Source organism: Pimephales promelas, chromosome 23 (assembly GCF_988280905.1).
Source record: "Pimephales promelas chromosome 23, fPimPro1.hap1.1, whole genome shotgun sequence".
Classification (NCBI taxonomy): Eukaryota; Metazoa; Chordata; class Actinopteri; order Cypriniformes; family Leuciscidae; genus Pimephales; species Pimephales promelas.
In genome coordinates this window covers 22,730,736-22,751,589 of record NC_142791.1, presented here as the reverse complement: position 1 = coordinate 22,751,589, position 20,854 = coordinate 22,730,736, and the positions used below count along the sequence as shown (strand labels likewise).

Sequence of the window (20,854 nt, the reverse complement as noted above, 5' to 3'; positions counted from 1 at the left end):
TAGACAGATCTGTACTCAACAAATCCATCAAGATTACCTCATCCCCAATGTGTCTGTAAATGATCTTAAAACTATGCAGATATAATAGGAAACAACTCATGCAAAAGTCACCTCCTAAGAGCAAAGCTGTTCTATTGCTTTGCGGTTGATTTGGGTGGTTGCAGTCAATAACTCAAGTTCTAAGTATGTATTTTAAGTCAATCTCTCCAGTATTACAAATAACCATAATCTAAGCTGCCTAATACAGCCAATACATATAACATTCCCCTCCAAAAACCTCATGGAATGTCTTTGGATACAACATACAGTGGATTGAGGTATAATGTAATTGGTTGTATGCCAGAATCAATAAACCCCACAGAGAAGTGGTCAGTTCATCTCTCTCTCTCTGTGAATTGAACTTTTACAGGCTCAGCGTTTGCATTCTCTCGTGTTCCTTCCTCTTAGGCCTATGCCAACGTTTGGCTGCGCATGCAATATCTTGTATTTTGCACAGAAGTGACGCAAGTGCCAAAACATCTAAGGAATGTCCTATTCTACCCTTTGGTCAGAGATTCAGCTGTCTTGATGACATAAGAACAGTGTGTGGATAGTCTCGCAGAGCCAGACTTTTGGCATCAAGCGTGGTTCACAGTGAACTCTGGCCAAAAACCACCCACTTCTATTTTATAGTTTCATCATAGCTATTTTAAATATACACTTACCCTTATGCATTCATGTACATTTAAATATATTTTAATACAATCATAATACTGACAAACAATGCATGTTTTATATGCCATTTTGACGAGTCTGAAAGTCTGAAAATGCCTTGTAAAAACATAACAGTATATATATTGACATAAAACAACTTCATAAAAAATGTCTGTCTGTCCAAAAGTTATACATATTAAAATTTCAAGAACAGCTGTAAAGCTAAGACTATGTTGGATCAAATGATCAGATATGCGATATCACTGTCAGACCGGGCAACCTTCTACATTAGATGGAATTATTCTGCATTCATTATTGAGTGATGATTATTAACATAAACATTTACTGAAAGAACGTTTCGTCATGTGGAAACTGGCTGGGTGAAAGTTTCCTTCTAGAGCTAAAAATGTCTTAAGGTGGAAAAGCGAATGATCTAATGCGGTCAGAAAATTCGAAGAAATCACCAAAAATGGATTTGCGACCTTATCTTTACGCAATGAAGATATTCAAGAGTGCTTTCTCTAAATGAAGCATGGGCATATTACACATTATCCATATTAAGGTTTACACCAAGTTTGGCTGGAAGTATGGCCGCATTTCTATCAAAAGGAAACATTTCTCATTTATTCATTTTCACCATATCTGGCAACATGCACAGACGATATCTATGGCTTCAGATGATTCAATGCTGAGCAGTGTTTTATGAAAGATATTTAAAAAATAAACACATAATAGGCTACTTAAAGTCATAGTTCACAAAGCAATGGAAATTCTTTCATTTACTCACACTCATGTCCTTCAAACACACTTGTTTCTTCTGTGGAGCATATAAAAGAAGATATTTTAAGCATATTTAAAAAACTTTGAACTAATATAGATGATGTCATGGTCTCTTCAAAAGTCCTACTGACCCACCGTTACACCGTTTGACACTATTAAAAATGGAAAAGAAAAGCAGGCTTTATGATACATTTTAGATAATGTAGGCTAAGTGTACACATATATGTATCCCTATGGATAAACTGTATAGGCTATACTTTATTGAAAAACAACTTTGTTCCGGGCCAGTGTAGTTATAATATTCTTGATGATGACACACACACTACATCGTCTCTATTTAGCAACCTCTGTCCGTGAGCGCGCGTACGTTTTCCCGCGGGATCTGCCTTGTTCTGTGACGTGTGTGTAAATCTCCGAGCAGACCTGACGCCGGAGCCCATCAGAGATCATTCTGCAGGACGCACAGCTCTGCTTCACAAGGTAAGAGCCTAGCACTTTACATCCCTTCTTCATTTAGACTGAATGTTCAGTCACTTTACGAGTTTACTTGTGATTATAAATTCATTTAAAGGCTTTTTGTTTTTTGAGTAAGACGCATCAGTTCCGTCGATAGCTACGAATAAAACACCTGTAGAACAGATGTTTAGTGACCGTCTGCATCTTTGCATTCTTAACGTCTTAAACTTTTACATTGTTTTAACCTATCATGTGTTATTTTGGAAATAGGCGTCACTGAAACTTTTAAATCGTAAAAGCTCGTAAATGTGTTGTCTCGGTAATGATGATGCTGTCTGCAGAATGTGCCAAAGAAAAAGCTCATTAAAATGTTTACTTTAAAAAATAAATAAATAAAAAGCCTATTTTAGAATAAGCTTTTATTATTGTTTCTTAAAACAGAAAGCTATTGTGTTTTAAATATTAAAATATTCATTTCATAGCCAAAATGCATTGAGCCATTTTGCTGTCATGTGACAATCAAGTCCTATTCCAATAAAAATATTTAGTGCTATTTGCTTGAAGGTTAAACCAATTTGTTTTTAATGAGTAAATAATTTTTTTCTTCTTAAAACAGCCAATGTAAACTTGTTTTTCAATATCGTTTACTGATTAACAATATTGTTTTTAAGTATTATGATTTGGCAATCTTTTGAGGTTTAATCAGAACTGTAATTGCATTCATAATGGATAAATCTCTGTCTCAATATCTCCCTCAAGTCAATTTGTTTTATCATCAGGGCTTCAGGGTTTAGTGGTTTACCAGCAGTTGAGTCCATTCATGAATACTCCCATTAACTTTAACACAAACAACTTCTCCTTGTAATTTTTCAATAAATTATGAGACAGCCTGGCTCCAAAAGAGACCAACAAGAGTAGCCCACATTCTGCAGAGTAAAAAGCCTGCTTGTTGAGTCCATGCATTGACAGAACGTTCTTACGGGGCAAAATAGGCACATACAGAGGGTCCACTTCAATACAGGCAAAAGTCCTGAGAAGGAACAGCTGGTTAAACAAAAATTGGGGGCCAAGAGTATGTGTAAATGTATAAATTATTAATGCCTGGCTTTATTTTACACATGAATGAAGCACTCTGTATGGCATGGAAGAGTTTGCCATCTATCGGTTTGGAGGAACCCAATGATCTTGAGCTTCAGTAAGCCACTATAGAGACATTTTGCCTAATTTTCTTACCCGAGTTATATAGACAGACCTGAAGCTGTAGCTGAAACATCAACTTCTGAAAAGAAGCTATAAAACGCACTCTCATATATTCATACCATGAAACTGCATAGTTTCTTTTCAGTCTGTCTGGTCTTTAAGGTGGTAACACCATTGTTTCAGAGCAGACATAGGGTTCTTTAACTAAAGCCAGTCAATGCAATGCATGTTGCCTTGTTTGCTATTAGCAGTGGTTAATCAGATCTGTCTGGAGGCTGTTCAGCTGCAGATCTCAAGGTCGTGTTGCCATCTTTCTCAAAGATATGCCTATTAATGGTCTGTGATGAACATGGTTGAACTCTGACCTTTTCCTTACATGGTTGCCAGAGCACATTAAACACGCCAATTTTCCAAATGACCTTTCGTCCTTATTCTCCACAGTGTTGTGATGTATATGAGGGTGGCCTGGGGTGATGCAATTCATTTCACCCCTGGTCTCCTCCAGGTTAATGTCTTGCATCGCTTCAGAGTCTGTTGTATCTCATTAAACATTGCTCATTTCATGCTTAGATCGTTGTTGTTAATAAGGTGACTAGAGATCTACTCAAAAGATCATCAAAATGTTCTTCATTGGTTATTTGCTGCACTTTAGGTCTAGTTATGAAGAACAATTTTTCATTGTATTGGGATCTTGAGTTGCTGTGCATTTTGGGCATTATAAAAGGTCTTCATGTAACTTACCCTATGACAAGAGTCCATCTTTTAGTTTTAATTGTGACCTTGGGAATGTGTTGCCTTTCAAAAGGTCAAAAAACTGGTTCAGAACTGGTGCTGGTTCAACTTGCGAACCTTCTCAGAACCTGTTTTTTTTCCACTGACTAGAAGGCCCAGCGAACGAGGTCATTACGTCACTGTGTACGTCGCCATATGTCTTTGCATTCCCATTCCCATTGTGTTGTTGGTCACAATAACCCCGCCATCGTTGTAAGCATGACGTTGTAAAAGAACGGTTCTAGCCAGCAAAGAGTTGGTGCCGCTTTGGAACTAATTTTCCTGGCCGAGAACCGGTTCTTTGGCTGTCGAAACACAAAGAACTGGTTCGCGAAGTTGGCACAAGCTCCGAACACGGCTCTGAAAATGCTTTGGTGGAAAAGGGGTATCTGTGGCCCTCTTTACACCAGGTATTAAGATACCTGGTCGATCAGGGTCCAAAACGTTTTGAGCCAAGTTTGATTTGAAGACGAAAAAACACCAAGGCAAGCACAATGTTCTTTCACCATTCCTGATTTCTAACACTCACTCACTGTGTTCAGCTGGTCTTGCGGCTGTCAGAGCAGAAACTAAAGCTGCTGCTTTCCGTATTGTTTTTTCGCCGGTCGTGTTTATATGTAAATTGAGTGAGCTTATTTCGTCCATTAGATCGAAAGATCTGAAAACGTCTACATTTACCCATCCAAAGACTGTCTACTCTAAGAAATCAGGACAGAAAAGGATGAAAGAGACAGATTAAAACATAAGGTATAAATGTGTCTCCCTCACTGACTTGTGATTTAATCGACCAAAACACATCTTAATAAAATATGTAAACAGGGCCTAAAATACATGAATACATGCCTTTTGAGACTGGACTACAATACAAAATTATTAGTAGACTGTCCCCCAAAAGACATTCTACTAGTGATGCACCGATGTGAAAATTTGTGGTCGATAACGATAAGCGATATTAACATTGCTGTTATGGCCGATACCGATATTTACCGATGTCGATATCCCTGTATAGAAAACACATAGCGAGGATTAGGGCTGCACGATATTGGTAAAAAATGACATTGTGATATTTTATTTTTCTGCGATATATATTGTGATATAAAAACAATTTCACCAGATTACTTGAATAGCTCTATTTGGAAAGAATGAATCATTCTAGAATGACTGGGGTAGTTTTGTCATGGAGTAAATCTGCATAGAAACTAATATTAAAAGTTAACAAAATTGGTTAACATTCTATTAATCTATTAACCTTACACTTTACAATAAGGTTCCATTTATTATAGTGTACATTTAATGTACACTTTAATAAATGGAACCTTATTGTAAAGTGTTTCCGATTTATGGCTCTTGAGCTCAGTGTTGGACAGATCAGTTGTTTTAACCATTCATTAAAGTGAATCGGTTCAAAGGAGTCATTAGTTCGCGAATCGGACGTGTCATTAATGCCGAGTTCAGACTGCATGATTTTAGCCACGATTTTGGCTCGCCGACAGGTTTTGAGAAATCGCCGACAAATGCCCGAAATCACAGGCAAATCGGCGCTCGTTCACGCGAGTGACAATCACGCAGTGTGAATGAACAAAGACGCGAACTGAGAGAATCACCGACGAGTCGCCGACGCCCGTGAGATATTTGGCATGCTAAATATCTGGACCTGTCGGCGATTCAAAATCCTGCTGTGTGAAAAGTGTTTTGACTGAAAACTACATCGGCGATCACCGGCAGCCAGTGAGAGAGCAAGATACAGAGCAGCAGGGAGTTCGGGGAGGAGTTATAGATCACATATCAACATGATATGGCATTGTTTCAACAAAAAAAGCTTCTTCTCGGTCTATTTGGACACAATAAATGGAAGAAAAAGTAGTAGAAATTTGGCAGGAGCACTCGTGTCTGTTTCACCAGCTGTACCACAACCGGGTCGAAAAAAAAGTCTCACGTGAGAACTCCGGTCTTGCACGTGTGGTGTCGCGCGTTGTTTCCTTTTCATATCTCACGCGTGTTTGTTGTGAAATGTAGTTTGCGTGCAGCGTGCTAGACAGAGTCTGTCGGCGATTTTTCTAAAGTCATGCAGTGTGAAACCTTCTGTCGCCGATCCATCGTCCAGTGTGAACACAGCAGCGACTGAATGCTGGCCAAGATAGTCATGCAGTGTGAAAAGAGCAGCGACCTGACTACTTTGAAAATCGTGCAGTCTGAAAGAGCCATAACGGAACCACGGCACACGTTGTGATTATCCAGGCAGTTTAGAACATCGGACGAGATTTGTCTCGACCTATTTTTACAGTCTATGGTCTCGACAGTCGACACAGAAAACATTTCATCAACAGATAGATTTTTTTGGTTTATTGAAAGTGTGGTTTCACAATTCACAACCAGTAGTTCATAAGAAAAAAACTTCGGTCTTCCGACCTTTTACCGTCGTGTATTCTCAAAGATATTCAGTCAACTCAATTCATAAACATGCGGGAGGGAGGGGGAGAGAGAGAGAGAGCAAGACATTTTGAAGACGGCGCGCGTGACCGGTGCTTTCACTCTCTCTTGTTCCCTCAGTTAAACAAGCGCAAGACATTTTGAAGACGGCGCGCGACCGGTGCTTTCACTCTCTCCTGTTCCCTCAGTTAAACAAGCGCAGCAGTCACTCATCTACATCACTTACCGGTCAAATATGGCTTTGGCGGGACAAAAATACGCATTAGGAAGGCTGGCAGAAAACAGCTCACCAGTTCCAGTCTTCGTGGCTTGATGTTTAAACGCACTTGCGCTTTTAATACGCGTGCAAAAACAAACATCCCCGCCCCCACACTCACACCTACACGCACGTCAAATACACAGGGATGATCATCGGCCTGTTCACATCGGCCCTTTTTTGACATCGGAACGATACCGATGTGTAAAAAATTGACCAAATCGGCCGATATATCGTGCACCACTACATTCTACTGACTAAAAGTAACTTTGCAAGTACATGCCAACTTATTCTTCTAACTAACTTACATGAACAGTCTGCTAATACTCTAATAAGATTTGCAAAGTTACTTATAGTTAGAAAGAATGTCTAATGTGGACCATCGACATAAAGCATAACCCAACACTGACATTGAAAAATGCAATTTGGACTGAGAATATTAGCTGTTCTTTGTTAAGGACACTTGCAACTGCATATTTCAGTTTTAATGAATGTTTCAAAACGCTTAATTTCCCTTAAAAGGAACAAACACAGCTTATTGTTTAGAAACTAGATAGTATTTTCTCCTTTTGTTGTCTATTCATAAATTTTCATTTATGGTATAAATTTGGAGATGCAGATATAGCAGGTCGTACTCCGGGGTGTGGGAGAGTATCCGGGTTGTCGAAAGCAATGTGTGGATTGGGTGAAGATGCTGTTGAGAGATGGTTTTTAGTTTATGCATCAGCACTGAGGACTCTTTGTGTGTACTAAGGTGGTGCAAGGATGACGTCAAAACCCACAGAACTCTAATGAGATGCCGGGTGGGTGGACTGGCCTGAACTCGCCCCATGTAGCGCTAGGAGAAAATATTCTTTCTTGAACTAACAGTTTATATGGGGTACGGAATATTTAGCTTTCAAATAAATAGACTCAGTAACAGGCTCTGTTTTTTGCCTTCTAAGTAATTGGCTGTTGATTTCAAGAATGCTACCTGCTGCCCAATCAAGAAGTCCATCTGGTGTCCACCAGTGACGCCTTAAGATTACATTTTTTGGAGTCGGTATGAGCACCAGTTAACACGCCCAGGTTGTGCCGCCAAGTCAAAGGCTCTTTATACACTGAGCACAGAGACCTTCCTCAAGCTGGAGTCTATGAATAGGAGGTACATTGTCTTAAAGGAACATGGAACATACTATGAAACCAGTAAGGAGCAGGTACAAGCTGAATGAAAAGCTATATTTACACAACTGCCATTCCTCCCCCCATCCCATTAAATTAATGAAACATGAATGAAACTGGAACTTTGGTTTAAAGATGCCGTAAGCTTTTCCACTTAAAGCATTTTGTCTAATACTTGACAAAAATGTTTCGAAATATAGCTGCAATCAGAAAATACTTAAGTCAAATCCAAATTAATTCACAGCAGACTTACTTATTTTAGGATATTCATCCTATTTTGTGTACTTTGTGCGCTATACTACGCACATGGCACCGTTATTGTTAATAAAACACGCGCTGTGATGGTTCGGTTTAGGCGTGGGGTAGGGTAGTCTCATATTACGCAACGCATTCTCACCCCAAGGCGTCACCTTTGACCATGCTTCAATATTTGACGTTTTAGGCGCCCTTTAGCGTCACTTACATGACGCGATCCTACGGCGTCATCTAACTGACGCTAAAGGAAAGCGTCTGTTAGAGGACGCGGTTAGGTTTAGGTGTGGGGTGGGGGTAGGGTACACGCGATCCTAGGGCGTCATCTAACTGACGCTAAAGGGCGCCTAAAGCGTCAGATATTGAAGCATGTCCAAATGCTTCCCAAGGCGTCAGTTAGGTGACGCCTTGGGAGTGAGACTGGGCTGTATTACGCTAAAGGATTTATGACGCCTTGGGTACGCGTGAATATTAACGATAAAGGGTAGTATAGCGCTGTTTTGTCATATAGCGTTCTATGTGACGCTAAAGGATGAGAACGGGCTGTAAAATGTTACCAGAAAATTTACTTTACACCACAAAATATTTTTTTATGTGGATCTTAGACAGCCTCTTTGTATTATCCTGAACAGTCTCTTTATTGTTCATTATGAATGGCTGATCTGTTTTCTGACCTGTGCATATTGTTTGTGAAATAATGTGAAATATTAGAATAGTTTAATATAAGAAGGGAACTCTATTTGCCAATCATAGGCTATATGAATAAATAATGAATGATTTTTTATTTGTTTGGGTCAATTAGCCTATTTATTTAATTCACATAATGCAAAAAAAAGTAAGAGTCTACAAACCCTACAAACCATGTCCATGTGTAGTAATAAACTTTCATGACAATAAAGCTGCATATGACACCTGTAACAAATGGATTTGACTTAAAAAGTCCATGAAATGAACTCACTTTATTAAGTGCTTGCAGAGAGTGGAGGTCGAACACACGCCTGACCTCTAGAGAAAACACATGGAAAGATTTTAAATGTTGTGACATGGCTTCTTAGTGTTGGGAGTGGTGCTTTGGATACCGAAGACTGCGCAATGACCCGTCCAATTGCCCTGTAAATGGGGCCAGTCTTATCCATGTTGGTGTGCTAAATCTCCAGAAGTGTCAGTGGGTCTTTCCATACTGTTTAGACTAGAAAATGAAATGCACAAGGTGAAACAGTTGCCTGAAAGCATCAGATCTACACAGTATTTAATAACAATTTAAAATGGTTAAGAGAGCAAAGAATTTCAAACTTTTTTTTAACTCAATGTGGCTCTAAAGCCAGGTTCAGACTACACAATATCTCACAAATTTTGGCACGATCCCTTTGAGGTAGGTTGTCGTGTTTAATTGTATACTGCAATGCACGTTGGGTGCAAGAATCAATTGTTTATAGTGTGTCATAGCAGACGACAACAGCATGTTTCACTACGTTGTGACAGAAAGACTAGCATGTTTCATTTTTTTCCTGGTACTCTACGACGGGTTCGGTCACATCTGTGGCAGATGTGGCACAGGAGGAGCACAGAAGCTCTTCCATATACACAGCTGTCAAACATGGTGAAGTGAAAGAGATGATGATATTGGTGCGGGTGTGGGTGGAATTATACAATGGATGAATTGAGCTATAGCAACAATATTCCTGCTTTTATGGCTACGATCAAACTGTCAGTCCAAATCTGGTTTTTGTGCACATTCGATTGAAATCCGATCAGACAGGGACGGACTGGGACCAAAAAACTGCCCTAGACTTTGACTAAAAGCAATCGGTGCATGGAAACTCAACAAAAACAACAACACCTGTCGCCTGGCATGAGTTTCACAGTAAAAGCACAACATATTTCTTAATATTAGCTACTGCATGTGGCATTTTACAGCTAAAATGTTGAAACTACTGTAAAAGTTGAAACTACTGTAATCATTTAAAATGTAACAAGCTGAATATCACTTCCTAACATCATACCTACCAAGTAACTTGCAAAGTAATTTTCTGATTAATTCGGTTCAGGAGTAGTACAGATAAAAGCCCGCCCGCACTAACAATTGATTGGTTGGGTCCTTACCAAGGGGGTAATCCATCAGCCGGAAGATGCAGGCTCGCGGGAGCCACCATTGTAGCAGAACTTCACCTGCTGTTAGCATCCCATTGAGTCCCATTCATTTTGGCGACAGCGAATAACTTTACATCTGAGGCGGCCAAATACTCAATTTGTCCATTATTTATTATTCTTACTTCTATTCATACTTCTATTCTATTTCTAAAGAAACACGACAATGTATAAAACGCTCCATTACTTTGTATCTTACGTTATGGCCCCGTAGATGCCGTTTTTGTGAAAAATAGGCTAACGATTGCGTCATCACTACGCAACTTTCTGTGGCACAATAGAGACATTACCATATGAGGCAATTGGGGGGGCATGGAGGCATAAAGTCAAGGAAGAAGCCTTTTACTATCTACGGGAGAAGCCCATAGATAGAGAGTCAATAAAAGCAATGGGACAAAATATTTCAACAACGTTTTGGCTTGGCACAGCTACTAGAAGGTTTACAACTGTCAGACTGTCATCAAGCTCAGTTTGAGCCAAGCGTCAACATGAAAAATGAAGCCTACCCGGAAGTGCGAAAAACTGCAATACATCTAAAATCTGCTAGAGGGAGGTCCCAAAAGGGAGCAAATAAAACTATGAACACATCTTCCTTTTTTAAGAATGATTTTTTTGTTCAAGTCCAAGTCTTCAAGAGTCGCGGTCAAAGCCGATTTGAAAAGCCGCTGTTCCCTAGCAGAAGCAGCTATTCTTTTTTTTCAGGTAGCGGGGAACCGTCACAACTCTGTTGTCATTATGTTAAGCCCGCCTGCCGACTCTATACATGATGTGATTGGCCTGAATAGAGTTTGTTTTTTCCAGCTCGAAAACCAACAGAGAGTTGCTAGACCACCCTGGCTGCAAAATAAAATATCTGCCGCTAGGGTGCATCTAGATTTCTAGGCTAGACGTTTTTTGGCATTTGCCTGCCAATGCAATGTAATTTCTATAAAAAACAATGCAGATATTCCAGAAAATGAAAGAGCGGCATGACACAAAAATGAGTAACCCACTTCTAGCCAAAATAACCTTGAATTTGCCCAAATAACTTGCGAGATGTATGATATTCCATCATGTAAGCAAAGTCAACAGCGATTACAAGGTGTTTGGTTTCATTTCTTTGACATGTTCCATGCGGTCTTTTAATGCAAAATTGTTTGCTGGGTTGTTACAGACAAAAATACTGTGTAGTCTGAACCCGAAATAAGACAAGATATTTCACTATATTTCACTGACTAAATGTATCTTAATGGCAGGACATGTTGAGTAAATTAAACAGGATGTTTGTGAGAAAACCTGTATGTAACATGCGTTGAAAATAAGCCAGATTTCAATGTAAATGACAGGTTTTAGGATTCCATTCATACGCTGTCATCAGTCTAATGTCTGGTGCGGAGAGATTGTTTGGCCTTCAAAGACAGCGAGTCGTTTGAAGGGTGAAAACAGTCCTCTTATTGATGTTATGGAGATTAAGGGTTACGATGCACTTTGTAGAATAAATGTAAGCTTTTAGCATGAGTCACAAAAATCACAGGTTTACACTGCATCTATTTGTGTTAACCTATTTCTGCATTCACCTGAAAATCACCACTGCCATCTGCACAGGTCTATTTTGGACTCAGCAGGTTTACTTACTGCCTTAAGCTGTTCAATTATGCCTGCCTTTCCTCGCAAGAATAATTAACTCATTTAATAAACACATTGCAAACAAAATCGTAATCTAACATGCGCATATATTCATCTCACATTGAAATGAGAACTCCATTTCTTCGGTCAGGTGTTATTATAATTGCTTATGGACATATGTGTGTAAGTTTAGCTATAACATCTTAATTAAAATGGCCAAATGTTGACTGATTAATCAGTATGGATTATGTATAATGGTCCATTACTAGGAAAAATGTATTGCATTTATTTGACAAACTGCTGTTATATGCAATGCTTTTTGAAAGAACACATTGCTTGAAATCAGGTTGACTAGTATAATGCAGTATCATTGAAAGTTACATTTTCTATATTTGTCTGGCACTCAACTATCACTTCTCGAGATCTACTGCCAAATGAAGAAAGGAATAGCCCTCATAGTATTGTAAAGTGATCAGCGACGACTACTCAAATCAATCACTTAAGGGATTATGTGTTGGCACATTAGGGAATGGGGTCAAAGGGGAATGAGGTTCTGGCCAAAAAGAATCCATAATCTCCCTGAGTTTTACAGCTGCTCAGAAACCAGTGGGATTTGTTGAGGAGAGACATATTGAAATGCTCCCCAAGTTGTTTTATAAAAAACCCAATTTCAACGATAAGAAAAGATTTGCGTTTCTGAATAGAACTAAATATTTACAGTCTATACTTAAACGTATTTTGTTAGTACAAGAAAATATTCTGCTAGACAAGTCTAGGTTTGGAGACTAAATGCACGACTTGACACTGACAGTATACAAAGTTTGACTACACAATGGTCATTGAGCCATACCAATGCATTAAAAAAGTACTATTTACATGAGAATAGATGGGAAAGTTAATTTCAGAGCCATTGCTATCAAACATCACTATAAAATGACACTAATAGACATGCGCTTAAAAGCCCAGTTAACTAAACAATTTACATCATTCCCTTAAAAAGTATAACAAAAAGAAAGGTTTGGGTCTTGCAAAAGAGATTTCCAAATGAGGATTGGAAAGTTCTACAGAAACAATCTGGGAAAATCTGTGCTTGAGTTAAACAAGCATGTTTAATCAGGACCGATCCCAGACCTCAGATTTTCAGACAAGTTTTATTTTCTTCACAGATGATGCCATGGTTTTCTGCTTATTCCACTGCAGCAAGAGTTTGCAAGTGAAAGACATTGAGCATGATTAATGAAAAATTGGCACTTTTGTTAAACATGAAATGAAGCTGGCAATGCTTATTTCAAAGATCAGGATTTAATGTCAAGGTGGTAACAGCAACCTGGCTTACACGTACAAAAACAAGAGGAGTACAAGGTTAAGTATCAGAGTATTGAGTCACTTTCTTTAAAGTGGGCTGTCTTAAAGCAAATTCGCCAATCACCAATTTTCTGGCAGCAAGTGATTTCAACAACAAGGGACTTTTTCCCCAATTGCAGAATCAGTGCCTCTTCCCAGAAGATAAAGTTCTCAAGTTGTGCAAGACTAAGATTCTTGTGCTGCTTATGTGAATTAGCTGGTGGTCTGGCACTGTTTCTAAACCATTGCTGTTTTCTGATCAACTGCAGTCTATGTGTTTAGGACGTTTACCCACATTTAAAAACTCAAGGCATGGATTCCTTTCCCTGTGCTTGACCTCACTGTATACAAAGGAGTGTCACAAAGGAATGTGCTTGGTAACAGTGTTCTCTGTCAACAGCACAGTTAGTGTGGATAAGAGTTAAAGGTCTGTGTTTGGTTAACCGTCAGCATGCAAAACAGAGCATGTTTGACAGCCGTTACACTAAAAATGCCTTAGAGTCATCAACAAATTCTTTTAAGAGTAATAGTTGTGCCGTAAAATAGCCTCGTAGGGTAATTCAGCACAGCAGACCCATGTGGCGTCCTTCAAACCCCTACACAATGCAGGGTATTACTTTTTTTTAAACAATGCCTAGAGCTCCTTTGCAGTCTTTTTGTCATTTTTTTTTTTTGCAATAGAGGACATCCTGCTCCTACACTGAACCCATATGATTTTACCTTGTCACAGTTGAGCAAGCTCACTGTACCGAGGTAACTTATCTGTCACAGGAGAGGGCACTGCATCTGCGAGTCCTCACTGTTATCAGCGGTGGCTTCCTGGTATGCGTAATGACTGTTTGCAGGCTGGGTTGGGGGGGTTGGCTATTCTGCAGAGCAGTTCTGCTGACTGCAGTAGAGAGGAACTACCTCAGTGCGTCAGCACTCTGAAATGAATGAAGAAAAAAACGAATCAATCAGAGTGACTGCGCAGAGAGAGAAGAGTCAACACACTTTCTAAACCTGATCTTTTGTGTAGCTGTCCTCACATGCGCTAGTGGCTGGGAGCACGCGCTCTGTAAGATGGTAAGTCCTTTCTGAGCTTGGTGTCTGTAGGGAGACGATCTGTGTTCTAGAAGTGTGCCTGCAAAGTTTTGTGCTAGTTTGTGCCGTAGTGAGCATCTTGACTGCACTTTTTTCACACTTCAGTGCCTCTTAAGGTGAAGGGTACAGGAGGCAGTCCTGCAGCACTGTTGGATTTCACTGGTATTAATTGGGATTTATGCATGCATGTAAAGTTGCTAGTCATTTATTTCTGTAGCTGTCCTTTTTGTGTCAGTGTCTTCCTGAGCGATGTGGTGAAAAGGACACTGTGTGCGCTTGTGTCTGCGTGACAGCACTGCACTGGGGAGTTACTGCAGATGGAAGCGTGCATGCAATTTGGTGCAAGTCACAAAATACTGAACTCTCTCACAAACTCCGTAAAGCCTAAAAATATAACTGTAAAGAATGTCTCCTATATAATAGGAACTAGTTGGGATTTACAGTAGATTAATTATTTTGTAAAATGCACACATTTTTTGATAGCCCTCATTCTTGTGTTCTCTATTTAGTGAAGTACCCCCCAACCCCCCGGTGCTATAAATCAAGATGGCCTTCCTGCTTCTCTTCCTCTTGGTCCTCTCCGAGAGCCGAGCTGACAACTTTGATGAGGCATACAGTGACCTGGAACACTACAGGACGATATACATATCAGGTAAGAGATTGGAAAAGGTGTGTTTGTGTGTGAAAGTAAATTGTAGAAAGAGAATGTTGAGAGATAGAGAGGGGGTTGTACTGCCCATCCCCTAAATGGTGCTTCCCCTCCAGCATTTCCAAACAGGGGCACTACGTAATTATCTCATTGGGTGTTGGCTTAGGTGATTCAAACCCCTCTGGCTCCCATCAGAGGACGCAAAGTGGCTGGAAATACTTACTACAAGTGTTAAATAATTGATTAGCTCCATATTTACTTAAGCTGAGATATGATAATAGTATCAGCATCCCTTACTGCATATGCAAAATAACCAAGATTAGTTTGTGTGAACAGCAATACATTATAAGTATATATATATATATATATATATATAAGTATAAAAACACCATAATGTGTCAACAAGAAGTGATTACAACTAAATGTTGACCCAAACAACCACATCAAATGCACAAGTCTTGGTAGCTTGGGTTCAAAATCCCATTTGTTCAAACAATGGAAATCATGTGGCACTTACCTTCCAACATTTTTAAAGACTTGTTGCATTGCACCTGGTTGGGACACTGTGCCAGTGCCTGTATTTTAAAGCTTGGTTGACGTTTTGAGAGAGAAGCATTCCCTTAGCAGAAGCTGAATTCGTCTGCAGTGTGTCTTTGCTGACCGGATAACTTGCAGGTTTTCATCAGATCCAACAGGGTGTTGCTGAGAACTTGTTTGTGACCGTCTAACTCAGATCCTTATCTGACACCCTGTCCATGGAGAAGAGAATGGGAGAGTTTTATTTTGATATACAAATCCCTCTAACTGTTATTTATAAATGAAATTTGTCAGGCATTTCTATAGTTACTGTATATGTGCACTAAAATGGTTGCAAGAGTAGAACACCTACTGGAGTGTCTTCGTTGGAAGAGTGTGCACAGTTTCTTTCATAAACATGTAGGGGAATTTTATTCCAAAGAAATGTAGCAAACATCATGATTCATGTATTTGCTTAACCACAACACCATTTAGCAATAAGACAAAGAGAGATTCACTATATCATCTTTGTGAAACGCCTTATTGTTATTGGACACCAACCCATGCAACAGGGACAAAAAGAATCAGAGCCATGGCTATTAAATCAGTTGCAATCTGCATTTCTATTGTATCTATTTCTTTAATTCCTACTAAAATGAATATCACTTTGATTTTGGTTTTTAGAAAATGGCCCCCGACTCTCAGTTGACACAGCACAACCCAAAGTAATCTCACAACGTGGAGGCAACGCAACACTGCCATGCAAGTTCAACCGGGATCCCACGGCTGCCCCAAATCCCAAACTGAGGATTAAATGGACTAAACTGACTTCTGACTATCTTAAGGAAATCGATGTTTTCGTAGCTTTGGGTTTTCACAAAAAGAGCTATGGTCAATTCCATGGCCGAGTGCACCTTCAGGCTGCCAGCGAGAATGATGCCTCACTGGTTATCACTGAGATCATGCTGGAGGATTATGGGAAATACAAGTGTGAAGTCATCGATGGCTTGGAGGATGATACAGCAGTTGTATCCCTTGACCTGCAAGGTAAAGCATAGATTCATGTTATCTCACTGTTTTTCCAACAACACAATCTCAAGGAAATGTTCCTCTAGCAACATTTAGCCTAGTCACACAACACCAGGTCTTTAAGGTACTGTAGTCTACCATGTTGGCAAGTATCGTACGTTATCATTTACCATTTTTTTTCTGTCAATATTCTGTACATCTTCTGCATCTTTTCAAACATGGTAACCTCTGAAGTGCCCACATTTTGTTGGTGCACGTAAAAATGTTGCTACAGCAACATTACCATTGTGACACAGGGCTGGATTTTTTGGGAATATTATACAATACTATACACAGTTTATGCAACATCCTTGGCTGTTCCTCAAGCCAATTAGATATGAGATCACATTGTGCTGACTCCCTTCACACTGTGTGCAAGGTAAACACTATTTACCTGTCTTATAATGCAGACTAGAACAACTTTTAGATCCAGGCCATCAGCAAGAGCTATCAGGGCCAAATAATGGGACATTAATTTGGTCCTTGCTGTCTGCATTCTTGGCATTACTTCATCTGCATGAAATAGATGAAATATTAGATAATCCATTGGGAAAAAAACAGATTTAGCAATCAGGAATTTGATTCTTGCCAGATTACACACATAATAGAAGGGCTTCTATAATGAAATTATGCAATTTCATACCTTTTCTGGTCTTCGGCTTTCTACAGGCATTTTGTTTCCATATTTTCCTCGACTGGGTCGTTACAACCTGAACTTCCCTGATGCCGAGAAAGCTTGCAGAGACCAGGATGCCATTGTGGCATCTTTCGACCAGCTGTACGATGCCTGGAGAGACGGGTTGGATTGGTGCAATGCAGGGTGGCTCAGTGACGGATCGGTGCAATACCCCATCACCAAACCCAGAGAGCCGTGTGGAGGCAAAAACACCATTCCCGGTGTGAGGAATTACGGGATGCGCGACAAGCAAAAAGAAAGATATGATGTCTTCTGTTTCACCTCTAACTACAAAGGTTGGTCCTGTCCAACTGTTTGATAAAAGACATTTAAAATAGCCTAGCAACTGATCTGATAATGTATGACAGGAAAAAAACTAATTGAGTTCAGCCATGCAAAGAATCTCTAATGACAACTATTGGCTTTGAGAATAAACACTTTCCCTTTTGTTTTTTCCAGGACGTTTCTATTATTTGATACACCCTTCCAAGCTTACATATAATGAAGCAGTGCAGGCATGTCAAAAGGATGGTGCTCAGATTGCCAAAGTCGGGCAGATGTACGCAGCATGGAAGCTGCTGGGCTACGACCGCTGCGACGCAGGCTGGCTTGCAGACGGTAGTGTACGCTACCCGATCTCAAGACCACGCAGACGGTGCAGTCCCACAGAGGCCGCCGTACGCTTCTCTGGATTCCCAGACAAGAAGCACAAACTCTACGGTGTCTACTGCTACAAGAGTGACAACTGAGCATACAAAACACACAACTCACGAACTAAATGTAATAATGTAAGGCGTTAGTTCGAGTGCATTAAAACTGTGACAAAGTCTCTAGATACTGTAATACAGAAGGATTTGAGGATAAAGAAAGTAACTGGTGTTTGTTTGAAGAAAGGATTCTGTAGGATTAGGCACCTCAGGCGCCCTCTTCCCGCAAAATCAGGAATTCACTACAAGATGGCAACAGGACAGGAATAGTATTCATAGGATGCCACAGAAATTATAGCTACGTGTTTCAGGTCTGAACTATCATATACAGCAGTGCTGAAGGAAGAGATATTTGACAGGATTGCAGTAGAAATTCACACTGTGCTCTTCCATTTAGCATGCAGTAGCTTGAGGGATGTTCTAGAACCGAATGACAAAAAAGCTTAAATTCTTTCAACTGATATCTTTGGGCAATTAGTTTGTCATTGAAAAACATCACACCATATAAATAGCATGATGGAAAATGTATTTTCTGTTGATAGGAAAACAAATTCAAGAAAAGTGCTAAATACCATACAGAACAGTTATGGCACAATGAACGCGATTTTTCCTTTTGCCATCCTTACAGGGTGCTAAATTGTATTATTTCTTAAAAAACATACCTTTTTAAATTTAGTCCAAAAACAGTTTATGTGTGGACCAAACCATGTTGAGTCATACGTCGCATTAAGAAACAAAACATTGTTCTGTGATTTTTTTAACTATTGAAATATACAAGTTGAGTGTTTATAAATGTATGTTAATTATCTTTTTCTTGAAACAATGTGTTTATAAGATGTCTCCCCTACGTCACAATGTAAGAGCTCCACTGTATCGACCTTGTCACTGTCAAACATTTTTTTGTCTCCAGGATCAGGAAGAAATGTGTTGTTCATACCACAGACATCGTAACAAAAACATTGTGTTTCAAAAGTAAATCAGTTGTTTTTAGTATTTCTGTTCTTTTCCATTTCAGACTTGAAATTCATCAATTCATGAAACCATAGAAAACCTATCTTCAAACATAGCCCATAGCAATGGTGCCAAATGTTAATCCAAATTAGTTTGCTAGAGGACCTCTGCGAAAGAAGGCACACAGCCCAGTTTCTAGCCCATGTGATGAGTAGTTTTAGCCTATGCATGTTTACCGTTTACAAATAACAAGACTGAGGTGGTCAAAAAGACGACAGTGCTAATGACCATATTGTGTTACTTAGTAAAAGAAAAACAGCACAATTAAATTTATCTTCTATTGTAGAAAAAAATAGACCTTGCAGGTAAAGGTTTACTCAAAGTCGAAGCAAAAAAAATAATGGCACAACAAAAAAGTGCATAGTTAGCATGTTGCATTCAGTCTTGTCTATGAAGCAGTAGACCTTCAGAAAATAATGTCAAGCCAAGTCATTTGGAAACAAACAATTAAAACAGACTGCCAAGCTAAGACAAAAACATCTTAATATTGTTTTATTATTGTTATCATTGCTATTAGAGTGAACACGGACAGTTTAGAACTACGGTCATGAGTTTTTGCCGCTACACTAAATTACCAGCTCCACAAAATATTTCTAAATATTAAAGGTTTCAAAATAATTGCATATGTATTCACATTCATTTCATTTTGTTTTGACTCTGGCAACTGTACATGTGCCTTGTTTAAAAGACTTCAGAATAAATTTTAGAACTGGATGATGCTTAGATATGTCTTTATAGGCAGCGTTAACATTTTTCACCCTTGTTTTGTGTACATAAAGTATAATTAAACGGATGATTTGACTGTATCAATGTAAAAAAAAAAAAAAAAAAACATTGAACCACAAAAAATAAACAATCAGTCAAATACATATTTGGTGTAGTTGTTTTCTCACTGCCAAAACACAAAAGAAAGGAAGAGAAATCTCAATATGTTTGTTTTGCCAGTTCTCTCACATAATTTTTGTCTCAGCTGATTGGCTCAATAAATAAATAAATTACCCCTCCAAAACATATGACAGGGATGAGGTTGGTGTCTCAAAACTGTACGTTATATTTTTATAATATTAACCTGAAAAATTTAACAACAATGGATTTATCAACATTGGCGATCAAGTCAGAACATAGCAAGATGGCCTACGGCTAAGTCATGGACTATAGCCTATGCCACGCTATTTGTTATTGGTCTTTAACAAGATAGTTGTGGTAACTGTGCATTTTCACTTTAGTTTGTTTTCAGGTCAGGTACACTGAAACCATATTTCAGGTCTCAATACATTTACTAGCCAAAGTCACTCAGAAAACAAAAATGGAATGACAAATAGTGACAAATGGTGAGGAGGACCCTATTGGAATTGTTCCATTATCAGATGTAATCTAAAAAGAACACTGAACAGTGTTCATGTTAACCTTCCACATCCTTACCTTGTCATCGTTATCAAATCGGTTGAAGAAAGTCGTCAAAACAGTCTGTGTTCATTCCCGTCACACGCCAACTTCAAAATGGCGCGGGAAAATCTCCGTGTTACATCGCCCTCTTTTGATTAACATCAGCCATAACAACTTTCTATTACAATTAACGTGGGATTTTTATGAAGTCAAACAATCAAACACACGGTTTAAATGTGTTCATAATATACTAATAGCGCTTTATTATTTAAAATCTCACAGTTCATTCATTGTTATAGGCCTATGTATCTTCAGCAATAAATTAAACTTCTATGGCTTCGTGTAACATTTGTAATAATGTTTGACAAAACTGCTAGTTCATTCAACCACACATACAGTATTCATATTTTCATATTTTACCATGACATTCATTTAAAAAAGTAAAAAATAAAATAAAAAAATGATTACAAACCCACAAAAAAACAACAACCTAAAATATATATTTCGATGCCATATGAGAATATGATTATGAGAGTGTACAATAGTTTGGTGTTATCGGAGTGATCCTCACAACTAGAGAGGATGCTGCCGAGGAAGATGACGATGAAGATTTGTTTTCCAGTCATGAGTTGCAGTCCTTTCAGCATTGTTTTGTCCTCCAG

At 39.0% G+C, this 20,854-nt stretch overlaps 1 protein-coding gene across 2 annotated transcripts; it reads left to right on the top strand.

The window, feature by feature from the left end:
• Positions 1-1,871: 1,871 nt before the first annotated feature.
• On the top strand, positions 1,872-19,640 carry hapln1b (hyaluronan and proteoglycan link protein 1b). 2 transcript variants are annotated; one of them, XM_039678175.2, is made up of 5 exons: positions 1,872-1,953; positions 14,689-14,831; positions 16,029-16,391; positions 17,082-17,384; positions 17,548-19,640. In XM_039678175.2, exons 2-5 carry the CDS (start codon positions 14,726-14,728, stop codon positions 17,835-17,837), a joined length of 1,062 nt encoding a protein of 353 aa, XP_039534109.2. In that variant the 5' UTR covers positions 1,872-1,953; positions 14,689-14,725; the 3' UTR covers positions 17,838-19,640. The 2 variants fall into 2 exon arrangements, with proteins under 2 accessions (XP_039534109.2, XP_039534108.2); XM_039678174.2 differs by lacking the exon at positions 1,872-1,953 and adding an exon at positions 13,919-14,161.
• Positions 19,641-20,854: the final 1,214 nt, after the last annotated feature.

Bases quoted from the DNA above. Each gene is read 5' to 3' on its own strand.
- hapln1b (XM_039678175.2), top strand. From the start codon at position 14,726: ATGGCCTTCCTGCTTCTCTTCCTCTTGGTCCTCTCCGAGAGCCGAGCT. The intron at 14,832-16,028 runs GTAAGAGATTGG...TTTGGTTTTTAG, and splicing joins CAGGACGATATACATATCAG to AAAATGGCCCCCGACTCTCA. The intron at 16,392-17,081 runs GTAAAGCATAGA...GGCTTTCTACAG, and splicing joins TGTATCCCTTGACCTGCAAG to GCATTTTGTTTCCATATTTT.